At 43.2% G+C, this 12999-nt stretch overlaps 1 protein-coding gene across 1 annotated transcript in view; it reads left to right on the top strand.

Moving 5' to 3' along the window:
- LOC146869414 (N-fatty-acyl-amino acid synthase/hydrolase PM20D1-like) overlaps nucleotides 1-12999 on the top strand; it is a 166201-nt gene that overhangs the window by 115992 nt on the left and 37210 nt on the right. The window contains exon 12 of the mRNA XM_085599799.1: nucleotides 421-586. Within this exon, the coding sequence (XP_085455925.1) occupies nucleotides 421-586 (166 nt within the window). The remainder of the gene's footprint in view (nucleotides 1-420; nucleotides 587-12999) is intronic.

Below are 12999 nucleotides of genomic sequence, written 5' to 3'. Positions count from 1 at the left end.
TTTAATGAAATGGCACCAAATCTCCATTCATGCGCATACTGATCATGAATTGGGACTGGACTGCTGAAAAGAGGTATCTGATTACTGACAATTTAGACTGGCAGAGAGGTGAGATAATGAAAGTTACATGGAAGAACACATTTAAGGAAAGGGTGTGAACCAGTGAGTTTGGAGAAGGAAGAACTAGTAATAATTTACAAAAGGAATGAACGGGTGAAAAAAGGGCATTTCGCTCTAAGCATTGAAAAGACCATAATCTCAGCAATTTTGTTTGGACCAAAAAGTGTAAACCCTGATAACTTTAAAAAAAAAAAAAAAAATGTAATAGTTTTTGAAAGCACTGAAAAAAACTCCACTGGAATTGATAACAAATAGATATTGAAGAAAGGAAAGCCTATTCACCTTGTTTTCTTTCTCTAGGTAATTGACACTGTGAAGCACGTCATCAGTGATGACAGAGTGAAAATTACTATTAAGAATGCCTTTGAACCTCTTCCCGTCAGTCCCTATGATGAAACGTCTTTTGGATATCAAATTGTAGGGCGGACCATTCGTGATGTATTCTCTGACATCCCCTTCGCTCCAGGTAAGTTCAGACACATTCCACTTATTACTTTGCTCACAATCGGTTACCGCATCCGATATAAGGCCTATCACCCCTTCCTACTACCACTCAAGATAAACAAAGCAGATCACATCCATCATCTCTTCCCCCCCGAACCCACAGTTGCTGCTGATTTATCAGTGGAGATTAACCCAGGCATTGTAGGTGACTGAGGCAAAGCATGCTGGGATTTGGCTCTAGCCAGATATTTGATTTTGGCTAATCTATAGGTCATGTCTGAAGATGAGCAAGGACAAAGCTATGTCAGGACTTTGCCACCCTCTCTGACTCTACTCCCCCTAATGTCCTTTTGCAGCAGCAGTCTGACAGATGTTTGGGAACGGCTGTCACACAGTATCACACAAATCAAATTAAGAATCTGTATTTAGGGATTACACGTGTATTACCCTCTAAGAGAATCAAATCAGCACAAACTCCTTACAAAATCCCCTTCCTGAGATCAGGGGAGAACCAGGCCTAACGGAGGGATCACTTCCAATCGCAGAGATGATTCACTCCTCCAAATCTTGCCTGTCAAACCCAAAGGACTTCCCTAATAGCATAGCACCTAATGTTAAAAAGAGCAGAGTATAGAGTTGAAAACATTGGGAATAATGTTTACTGTTAATGTTACTTTTCAAAGAACAAAGATTCAACAATGTCGAGAGTGAAACAGAACCCAAAGATGCTGCAGCTATTGGCACCTTCCCACATGTGACAGCCGCCTATCCTTCTTCGACAGTTGGTACATCCGAGATGACATGCTTTCCTAAAACCCTTCTCCCCCTTTACTCCTAAAGCCTCGCATGAATTGTTGACTTTGCTTTAAAAGATATGATTGTTCCTTCTCCATTTTTTCTTACCCATTCTCCATTCTCTGCAACATCTACTCTCTCTAGGTGTTACCTACTCTGGTGCATGCCTGTCTGCTTTACTCTCATTTATTGCATTTATACAAACAGCCCACACCTCATCCTCTAGATCATAACCTCTCCTTCCTGGAAAACATATCCCTGCATTTTAACAGTAACTCACCTCCGCTAACCATTCTATGCTTTCCACCAACAATTTTCACAAACTCAATGTAATACTCACACCTAACAGCCATTAACGTGATCTTCCACGGAGACAATAAATGCATGCAAGCCTTTCCTTGAGAAAATGACTAATCCCATTAACCATCAAGAAGAACCACTGGATTAACCATTAACCTTTGAATTTAGGAGTAGCGTGCTACCTGCCATAAAGTGCTTTGACGCCTCATCAGGGGAAGTAAGCACTATATAAATGTAATTGCAGTACAGTGCAGTAGATGGAGGCCTTCGTAGGGGGACGTGCAAAGGGGCACCAGATTAAAGATTAAGGAGCAGTAAAGCCTTTTTCATACGAAATGCAAACTACAATCACAATCTTGAAAGTGCGCAGTGCAAGGCAACGAAGGCAACTCCAATCGACAATAAATTCCTAGGCAATGATAAACTTGTCAAACATTATACTATGACAAAATAAGTAATAACTAAACGTAAGCTCAGTGTAAGAACCAAAAAGGAAGAAATGCAATAAAAAGGTTTTTTAATTTCAATTAATTGAGTTCAATAGTAGTATAAAACGATCTTCATTCATAAAAAAACATCCAAATTGCGATATTATGAAATACAATCTTTAGATCGGCAATATTTTTCAATATATGAACGACATATTAAAAACACAATAAAAACCAATATTGGCAGAAATTGAATCTTCTTCGCTTGTTTGAGCGAGGATGCGCCTTTGTCAGGATTGCCACAAAATTGCCTGAAAACAATAATTTTGAAAGTGCATAATAGAGAGAAGGGACAGGGCCCCTGGACAGTGGGGTTTTGGCCTCCCATCACCTCCCAAACAGTCCCACCTGCCTTCTCCCACAGTAATAAGCAACTCATCTGGAATGACTTTCCATTCCTTGGCGAAGTTTTAATTGGAGCCCAGCTGTTCAGAGCATCCACACCTAAGCTGGAGACCTAATATGTGCGTGGGTTTTCACCTCAATGTGTGATAGTGTCTCCTCACTGAGTGCCCATGTGATGATTAAAAGAAAAAAAGTGTGTCACACAGCTACTGTGTGAGTTGACTGGGCTGTGATGCAGAATGTTTAATTTATTCAGCATTCTGTCCATCATTTTTTGCAGCAGCATTTATCGCCCCAAGTGGGATGGGTATGCCCAGATGTGGGTCCCTTTGCTTATGGCTGGGTCTGAACAGGGGTGACAAAGTGAGCTAAAGAATGATGATGGATTCAACACAGATCTGTGTCTGGGGGTAAGTGTCTGAAAAGTTTCAGTGCTCCATCCATCATCTCCTTGTGTTTGCTTTGTTCGTGGGTCCCTTGCTCACTTAGCCACTAATTTCAAGCTAGCCTGGCTGATGAGGGGGTTAGCCTAAAACCGGACCCAGGATGCTTGTTTCGGGACCGGGGTAGACCTGTCTTGGCAGTTCGGGCTGGACTGTTCCCATGAGGGACAGTTCAAGACTGATTTGCATATGGCTGTGTCTGAACTGGGGTGGCAAAGTGAGCTAAAGAACGATCATGGATTCAACCCAGATCTGTGACTGGGGTGAGTGTCTGAAAAGTTTCAGCGCTCTGTCCATCATCTCCTTGTGTTTGCTTTGTTCGCCCTAAGTTGGCAGGGTATACCCAGACGTGGGTGCCTTGCTCACTTTGCCACTGGATTCAAGCGATCCTGGCTGATGAGGGGTGATACCCCAAAACCGGTCCCGGTATGCTTGTTTCCAGTCCAGGGAGGGAGGACACAGCTTAGCAGTTCGGACTGGACTGTTCCCATAAGGAGCAGGGTCAAGACTGATTTGCATATGGGTCCAAACTGGGGTGGCGTAGTGAGCAAAAGAACGATGGATTTAACACAGATCTCTTGACTGGGGGTGAATATTTGATCTATTCAGGATTCCATCCATGACTTGTTGCCGCAGCATTTTTCGCCCTAAGTGGGATGGGTATGCCCAGATATGGGTCCCATGCTCGCTGTGCCACTGGATTCAAGCTAGCCTGGCTGATGACGAGTGTTGCCCCGAAACCGGTCCCAGAAAGCCTGTTTCCGGTCCAGGGAGGGCCCAGCTTGGCAGTTTGGGCTGAACTTTTCCCATGAGGAACAGTGTCAAGGCTGATTTACATAGGGCTGGGTCCAAACTGGGGTGGCGTAGTGAACAAAAGAACCCAGATCTCTTGACTAGAGATGAATGTTTGATTTATTCAGCATATTGTCCATCAACTCTGCAGCATGTGATGCAGAAGGGGCAACACTACACAGTTCTAATTTAGAACCTCAGATCACACTTGTTTGATGGAATATAAGTGGGAGTGAGGGATGAAAGCGGCAGAATGCAGATGGAAACAAGCGGGTAGCATTAGGTCTGCACGGGTTGGAAAGCTACCGAGAAATGGGCAGTAAAAGACCAGTTGTTTCGAGGTCCATCGATTCATTTCAAAGATGGAGTTCTTCACACATCCAGTCAGACTTATGATTGTTTATTATTGCTAAGTTTATATTCGAGGCATATGAGCTGCAAATCACACACTAGCATTAGATCACAATCTGGTGTTGGGCTCGGATGCTTGCACCTTGTTGTTGTCTTGGAAGAAGTCTTTGTAGTCACGAGATAGGTGACTCCTCCCTTGGCCGATAGTGCGCATGGGCATCAACTCCATCCTTAGATTGTTTTTTTCCGCCATTGGGTTCGGATGCAACTTTTGCGCTCCGGTTCAAAACTTCCATTTCAAACTATTTCGGCGAGCAAAATTTTCACAAACTCTTCGGATTGATTTCGAACATCGATATCTTCGACGCGCCTTTCATCGGCCCGATTCCAGTCATCAATGCGGGCCACTGGGCCTATCGACGCCGTAAGGCCTACGGCTCATGGAAAGGACGCCATTCAAGAAATGCCCCCAGTGTGGTGCAAAGTTCCCGCACAGTGACCATCATAAGGTCTGAAACCTGTGCCTCTTGCCAGAACACGACAAGTCAAGCTGTCCAGCCTGCGGATCCTTTCGATCGAAGAAGACTATTCGGGATCGAAGGGCTCGACATCACCTCATGGCACAAAGATCAGCTCCAGAACCAGAGGACATCTTTGATGAAGGCCCGGATGTCCCAGAAGAAGATTCTGAGGATCTCAAAATCATGTCGGAGGCGGAAGACTCAGATGACCCCATCACTCATGGTAAACGAGTGAGTACTACTGCCCATACCCCAACCCCATCACCAAAACAAAAGGCACTGGTCAAGACTTCGCCTGTTGGCCCCAGTCGCGATCGAAAACACACTTCAGAAGCCCCGCCTGTGTGCCCAGCTCCGAAGAAAAAAGACAAGCCTTCCGGTAGCTCGGGACTGAGCAAACCGCATATAATTGTCCCACCGGCACCTTCAGCACTGAAGCCAAAGGATCACTCTGCTCCGAAATCGGTTCCAACTCCCTCAAAAGACAAACCGGCCTCGAAAACCTCGAGACCCGTGGATAAACCGGCTTTGAACGCTTCTAAGCCTAAAGATCCCGCCTCGGCTCCGAAACCGAAATCCTCGGAACCGAAAGAGAAGCCGAAGGATTCTACCACGCCTCCTAAGGCCAAAGAGCATAAAACTCAACAACAGCCCTGCTCGAAACCGAAAAAATCGACACCGAAAGCGTCATCGAGGAAGAGGAACTTTTTCATCTGGATCTTATCGATCCTAAGCAGAAAAAGATCTATATTAATCCTAAAACAGGACATGTCACAGCTGTGCCATGCAAGAAGAGGAAGTTAGACACCGCACATGCCCCTCCAGAGCCTGTGAAGAAGAAGGACTCTGCTACATCACCTATGCCTCCTTCTTCTCCTTTATGTCCTTCTAACCTCCTTCCTATCCTTAAATCTGTTACACCACCTCTGCCTGTAACTTCTCCAACACATACACTACCACAGGATGATGATGATGATGATGACCTAGGGGCAGGGGGAGACCCTGATCCATTCACAGATCCAGACGACCCACCACAAGATGATTGGGATTACACTGTCCCAATAGATTTACCAGACCTCCCACGATAATATTAGTTTTGGACAATTGCTTAGTAGGGCTGCCGTTTTGCACGGTGTGAAAATGCACTCAGACACAGCAGAGGAGGACATTTGAACAGTCCCAAAAAACAGTGCAAATATTACCAATGATTAAAGGAGTCAACATGCCCCTGACGTGTTCAAAGATCCCGTACGTGCCAGGTTTCTTAATCGTAGGATAGATACAAAATATAGACCTGCTTCTGAAGATCCTGCTTACATTAAGGGACAACTGCCTTTGGATTCTCTAGTAGTTTCCAACGCTAGAAAGCGCGCCAACTCACAAACCTCCGGGGATGCACCACCCCCAGATAAGGAATCCAAATTACTGGACGCATCTGGCAAAAGAGTAGCTGCGCAGGCCGCCAATCACTGGCGCATAGCCAATACGCAAGCACTGCTGGCTAGATATGATAGGGCCCACTATGACCAACTGGAAACCCTATTACAGCATTTGCCTGACCAATACAAAACTCAGGCAAATGATCTCATCCAAGAGGGCAAACTGATATCAAACGCGTCAATTAAATGCGCACTTGATGCAGCAGACACCGCCTCTAGATCCATCAATACCAGTATACTCCTCAGACGACATGCCTGGCTGCGCATTTCAGGCTTTAAGCAAGAGGTCAAGACAACCATCCTGAACCAGCCGTTCAACCAAGAACAACTATTTGGCCCGGCTGTAGACACTGCTCTTGAAAAAATGAAGAAAGACACAGAGACTGCTAAGTCCATGGGAGCGTTAGTCTCCGCAAACACGTGGCTCCTTTCATCGTTCCTTTTACAGAGGAGCCTCCAAGAACATGGGCACAGACACCTCATCTTTCTTTAAAACCACTACACAAACATCCCCCAATAGAGGATATTTTAGAGGTGGATACAGAGGAAATAACAATAAAGGGAGAGGCCGAGGTAACAACAACACTCGCACCGCCCCTACTACAAAACAGTGACTTCCCTCCACTCCCCCCAGACCATTCCACTCCGGTCGGGGGAAGATTATCACCGTTCTACCTGTCTAGAATTCCATCACAACAGACAAGTGGGTAAGACAGATTATCCAGTATGGTTACTGCCTGGAACTTACAGCTACCCCCCCACACATACCACCCAAGCAGCATCCAATGTCCACAGATCATCTCACGCTCTTGAAACAAGAAGTTCTCTCACTGCTTCAAAAGCACGCAATAGAGCCTGTTCCTTTACCACATGAAGGAACAGGGGTTTACTTGCTGTATTTCCTAATACCCAAAATGGACGGGACTCTAGGACCAATACTCGACCTCAGACTCCTCAATCTGTATATACACTCAGATCATTTTCACATGATCACTCTCCAACAAGTGCTCCCACTGTTGCAACAAGGCAACTTCCTTGCCACACTAGATCTCAAGGACGCTTACTTCCACATTCCCATACATCCTGCTCACAGGAAGTATCTAAGGTTCGTAGTGGACGGACAACACTATCAGTTCAAAGTCCTTCCATTCAGAGTCACCACCGCACCCAGAGTATTCATAAAATGTCTTGAGGTGGTAGCAGCACATTTGAGAAAACAACAGATCCATGTCTTCACATATCTGGACGACTGGCTAATTAAAAGCCAAGTCATTCAACCAATGTGTTCAACACACTCACCAAACCATCCAAACATTACACAACTTGGGGTTCACACTAAACTACACGAAGTCGCATCTCCGGCCCTCTCATAAACTCCAATATCTAGGGGCCACAATAAACACTTCCACAGCTCTGGCATATCCCAGTCCAGCCAGCATAGCCAGTAAACAAACCCTCACCCCAAAATTTCAGGCCCAACACTCTCTCCCAGCCAGAGTGTTCATGCAACTCATAGGCATGATGGCATCTTGCATCTTTATTGTACCTTATGCAAGACTTCAAATGCGTCCCTTACAGGAATGTCTAACACATCAGTGGAATCAGGCTCAAGGACAACTTACAGATCTGGTGTTGGTAGACAGCCGCACACATCACTCTCTGCAGTGGTGGAACACCACAAACTTATCCAAAGGGCGGCCGTTCCTCAAACCTGTTCCACAGATAGTGCTCACAACAGACGCATCACTCACAGGATGGGGAGCCCATCTCCTCGGGCATACAACTCAAGGCAAATGGACCACTCAACAAAAAGTGCTCCACATCAATCACCTGGAACTACTAGCAATATTTCTTGCATTAAAATCATTCCAAGTACATCTACAAAACAAAGCTGTCCTGATCCGGACGGACAACATGACAGCCATGTATTACATACAAAAACAGGGAGGCACACATTCTCTGCAGCTGTCCCAGCTCGCACAGAACATTTGGAGATGGGCCATACCACAAAATATATACCTACATGCGGAACACCTTCCAGGAGTTCACAATCAGATTGCGGACCTATTAAGTCGACAGACACAGCAGATTCACAAATGGGAACGACATCCCCAAGTTCTTCTACCATTTTTCCAAATGTGGGGCCAACCAGACATAGATCTGTTCGCCACACACCCAAACGCAAAATGCCCAACCTTCGCCGCCAGGTTTCCACACCCATTGTCCAAGGGCAATGCGATATGGTTGAACTGGTCAGGCAGATTTGCATACGCTTTTCCGCCACTACCACTGATTCCACTAGTGGTACGCAAGCTCCGGCAACAGTCTCTCAAACTAATCCTTGTAGCTCTCACATGGGTACACCAACCGTGGTTCACAACACTATTGGAACTCTCACTAGTTCTACACTAAAAACTACGCCTGTCCCCATCCTTGTTAACAGAACCATGGAAAGATCAGACATCCAGATCCAGGTCAGCTGAATCTGGCGATCTGGCTCCTGAAGTCCTAGAGTTCGGTTACCTTAACCTACCACCAGACTGTATGAACATCATTAAAGAAGCCAGACGCCCTACTACTAGAGCTTGCTCTGCTGCAAAATGGAAAAGATTTGCCATTTACTGCACTAACAACCATATTGATCCACTGGATGCCTCCATCCTGGACATCATTTGCTACTTACTACACTTGCAAAGATGTAATCTAGCATATTCATCCATACGTTTACATCTAGCAGCACTTGCTGCTTATTTACAAAACAGACAACACTTGTCACTTTTTAGAGTCCCTGCAATTAAAGCCTTTATGGAGGGCCTGAAAAGAATCATTCCTCCCAGGTTGCCACCCTCTCCAGTATGGAATCTAAATATTGTTCTTACTAGGCTCATGGGACCCCCATTTGAACCTCTACATAAATGCGAATTGCAGTTCCTCACATGGAAAGTAGCTTTCCTTATTGCAATCACCTCTCTTAGAAGAGTAAGTGAGATCCAGGCTTTAACCATACAAGAACCATTCTTACAAATACATCGTAACAATGTGGTTCTCAGAACAAATCCAAAATTCCTTCCTAAAGTCATCTCTCCATTTCATCTTAACCAATCGGTGGAGTTACCAGTGTTTTTTCAAAACCCAGACTCCATAGCAGAGAGAGCTCTACACACCCTAGATGTAAAAAGAGCCCTACTTTATTACATTGACAGAACTAAATCCTTTCGCAAGACTAAACAATTGTTCGTAGCTTTCTCCCCACCGCATAAAGGTAACCCCATCTCCAAAGCTGGGAGTGCAAGGTGGATCGTTAAATGTATCCAAATATGCTACCAAAATGCTAAACGCACGTTGACAATTCCCCCTAGAGCGCACTCCACACGCAAACTAGGGGCCTCCATGGCATTCTTAGGGAACATTCCCCTAGAAGACATCTTTAAGGCAGCAACATGGTCTACAACACACGCCTTCACTAAACACTATTGTGTTGACGTGCAAGCCAAGCAACAAGCTACTGTGGGCCAAGCTGTTCTTAAAACTCTTTCAAACTACTGCAAACGATACAGGTGACCACCGCTAGGGGAGCTACTGCTGTACAGTCTATGCTAGTGTGTGATCTGCAGCTCATATGCCTCGAACGGAAAATGCTACTCATCAGTATGCATCTGTTCTTGGCATGTAGAGCTGCAGATCCACACACGCCCACCCACCTCTCCGGGACCTGTATCTGTTCCAGTTCTATCTTACTTAGATATACACACATGGACATCTTTTTCTTTCTACTAACTCCATCATTTTCCATTATGGTGAAAAACAATCTAAGGATGGTGCTGATGCCCATGCGCACTATCGTCCAAGGGAGGAGTCACCTATCTCGTGACTACAAAGACTTCTTCCAAGACAACAACAAGGTGCAAGCATCCGAGCCCAACACCAGATGGCGATCTAATGCTAGTGTGTGGATCTGCAGCTCTTCATGCCAAGAACAGATGCATACTGGTAAGTAGCATTTTCCAAAACCCAACTGGTTCAGCTTACATTTTAAATTCATATTTCACTTCATCAGGGCTTGAATTAACAACAAATACCGAACAAAAAAATGTCACATTAGTAACAAGGTAAAAGAAAGGTAAGCAAAAAATACTTTAACAAACAACACTTTTGATACAATTTCAAGAAAATAATTTCACTATTCAAGAGATAAGAGGTACCAATTTATCTATGATTCATTATAAATAAGTCTTGGAAAACAAAGGGATAATTTGTGAAAAACCCCATCAGAGGAAATGTATCAAAATGATGTTGGAACCAAAAACATGGGAACAGATCCATAGCAAAGTTAATCTAAGAACAGGTAAAGATAGCAATCCCGTGTTTTGTCCGACAAAACCTGTCACTTTGTGGCATGCTAAAGAACAATACCCAATATTAACAAGTAGAAAAAAACAGTGAATAGAAAGTAGAACTGCATGACTGTTTTTCTAAAGCAGTGGTTCTTAACCTGTGGTCTGAGGTCCCCAGGGGGTCCGCGACTGCTTTATAAAATGAAATAATATTAAAATTAATAAATTAAAATTAACAAAGTTTATACAAATAATAAGCAAAATTAACATTTAAATACCTTTTCTATATTTGATTGTGAATTAAACAAAATATTTCCATATTTGAGACTTTGTTAGTTGTGTACTTATTTCTGTGTTTGTTTTGAAGTTCAAATCAAAGAAATTGCGTAGGTCGGGGGAACTCCAGCTTCAAGTAATGACTCATTGGATTCCTTTTATTCCAGTTATGATTCGTTGGGTGTCCACACCAGTCGAAAGGTTAAGAACCACTGCTCTAAAGCATCTATGACAGGATGATCGATCTTTCTAGAAAGGATCATTCAGATGATTTCTGATAATAGTTTATATGACCCTCATTTTGTGTGAAAGTGCGGATACATAAAGTGGTTAAACTCCATCATGAAGTTTTGCATTTCTCTTCATATTAAAATAACAGTAGTTCTGAAAAGTTGTGGAAAATACATTTTCACTATACTGAGCCTCTAATAATGTGCTCAAATAAAGTTATGTGCAAGACAATTAAAAAAAATGTGTTTGGTTACCTGTCCATCCAGTATTGTTGCAGGGATTCTGCTAAGGAACAGAACTATGCATGGGACCATACAATGTTAGTATGTAGGGACTGAGTCCCCATACCGCATAAGTACCTATGGGCCCGAATCCGACTAGCTGATAGTGCCTCACTTGCCCTCCTAACCTTCCCAGAGAGGCAAGTGATTTGACACCCCAGAACACAACACTCTCGACTCTTCCAGGGATTGCGGTTGCAGGTCATCCCCTTTTAAATAGAAAAGAGGCATGAAGGAAGCTTATAATATTTATTGAAACTATCATGCTCTAATATGCAATAATTGTGCCACAATTGGAAAATATATGCAGGTCAGTAATGTCATTAGCATGACTGAAAGACCATATACAATAAAAATCACTGTCATATTAGCTGACAGATTTGCCTAAGCCCACCGCCACTATATAAGCAAAGTGATTTATAGATCTCTGGGATTAATGACGAACCCCACACCTTGGCATACATAGATGGATGTTCTACATCTCAGCTGACACAGCCCATTCGTCTCAGGACTTTGTCTTTGCCTGCAAGTCCTCCGCTCTGTATTATCAAGCAACAAGTCCCAGGTTATATGATAAAACATGTGTGTTCAAAAACAGAAGCTGGGTTTCGCTATTATGTTTATGTGCTAGTGTCCGACCACAGAGAATAGCAAGGAGCAATAATGTTTGACCTTGCATGAGCTGTTCTGACTAAATCCCAAGAAGGGAACAAAATACAAAAACATGTGCTGCCTATGTGTGAAAATACAATGTGGCACAAACGTAAAAGTAATATTTGGCAATATGTGCACAGTGAATGCAGCTTACAATGTACATAGTTAGGTTAACATAGGGAAAACAACAGTGAGCTATATAGGGAACACATGACAATATAACAATAAAAGGAAAAAAATACTTTATGTAGCTTTATTGCCAGACTGAAGAAACAAAAAGAACATCTATTAAATCCACTTTTCTTAATATATGCATAAAACTAAAAAGCAACTAGGAAGATCCATGTCCAATAAACCAAATGTGAGGAAATTTGAATCAGGATTATCCAGCAAAAAGGACTTATCCTATTCCTTCTTAAAATCCAACAACACCCTACTCGTAACCTATGAAAAATAAAATCAGAGAACGCTTGGATTTATTAAATCGAGATATTGCGGAGAATGTTGCCTCCAGTGTTATGACAGATCAACATTCTCTGTGTATACTCTAGTTCAACACAAATAAATCAGCAGCAATTTTCTAAGGGGCCGTATCCTAAAAGTCCATAAAAACCCATTAAAAGTGCAGAGAAAAAACACAACCTCACCACTTTTAAACGCATATGATCCTATAATCGGCATGTCGGAGTAACATGTGCATTCTGACTCCCATATCTCATAACAACAAGCATCCAAATATTCCAAATCAACCCAGTTAGATCCAACTGATAGTATTAAATGCACAACTCCACAACTCGCAGGCATGATAAATGCCTTCTGATAAAGTGGTGTACATACTTATGCAGATTCCTCACATGACATTACAACCCTTCCCTCATATTGCCATTCACAGAGCAATTCTGGGACTGATCACGATACCTTCCAAGAGCAATAGACTAGATTGCTAACCTGCTCCTCATCTGGATTCCTTGCTTTCTTCACCAACCCTATACATATATCAACCAAAAGGGAACAATGGACTGGAAAAGTGGTACCTGCAACATGTGTTCAGTGGGTCTTTAGCACAATAACCAGTTCTTCGTATGCATATTCAGCATCTTGAAAGAAAACCAAATCAGTACATAATAGCATATTTTGCCCTCTACATTTAATTCTTAAAATCTTAAATGCTCATATCAAAACAAA

The sequence above is a fragment of the Triturus cristatus genome, chromosome 1_1 (assembly GCF_964204655.1).
Source record: "Triturus cristatus chromosome 1_1, aTriCri1.1, whole genome shotgun sequence".
Lineage (NCBI taxonomy): Eukaryota > Metazoa > Chordata > Amphibia > Caudata > Salamandridae > Triturus > Triturus cristatus.
Note: the sequence above shows the minus strand (reverse complement) of the source record. Positions and strands in the feature narration are given on the sequence as shown.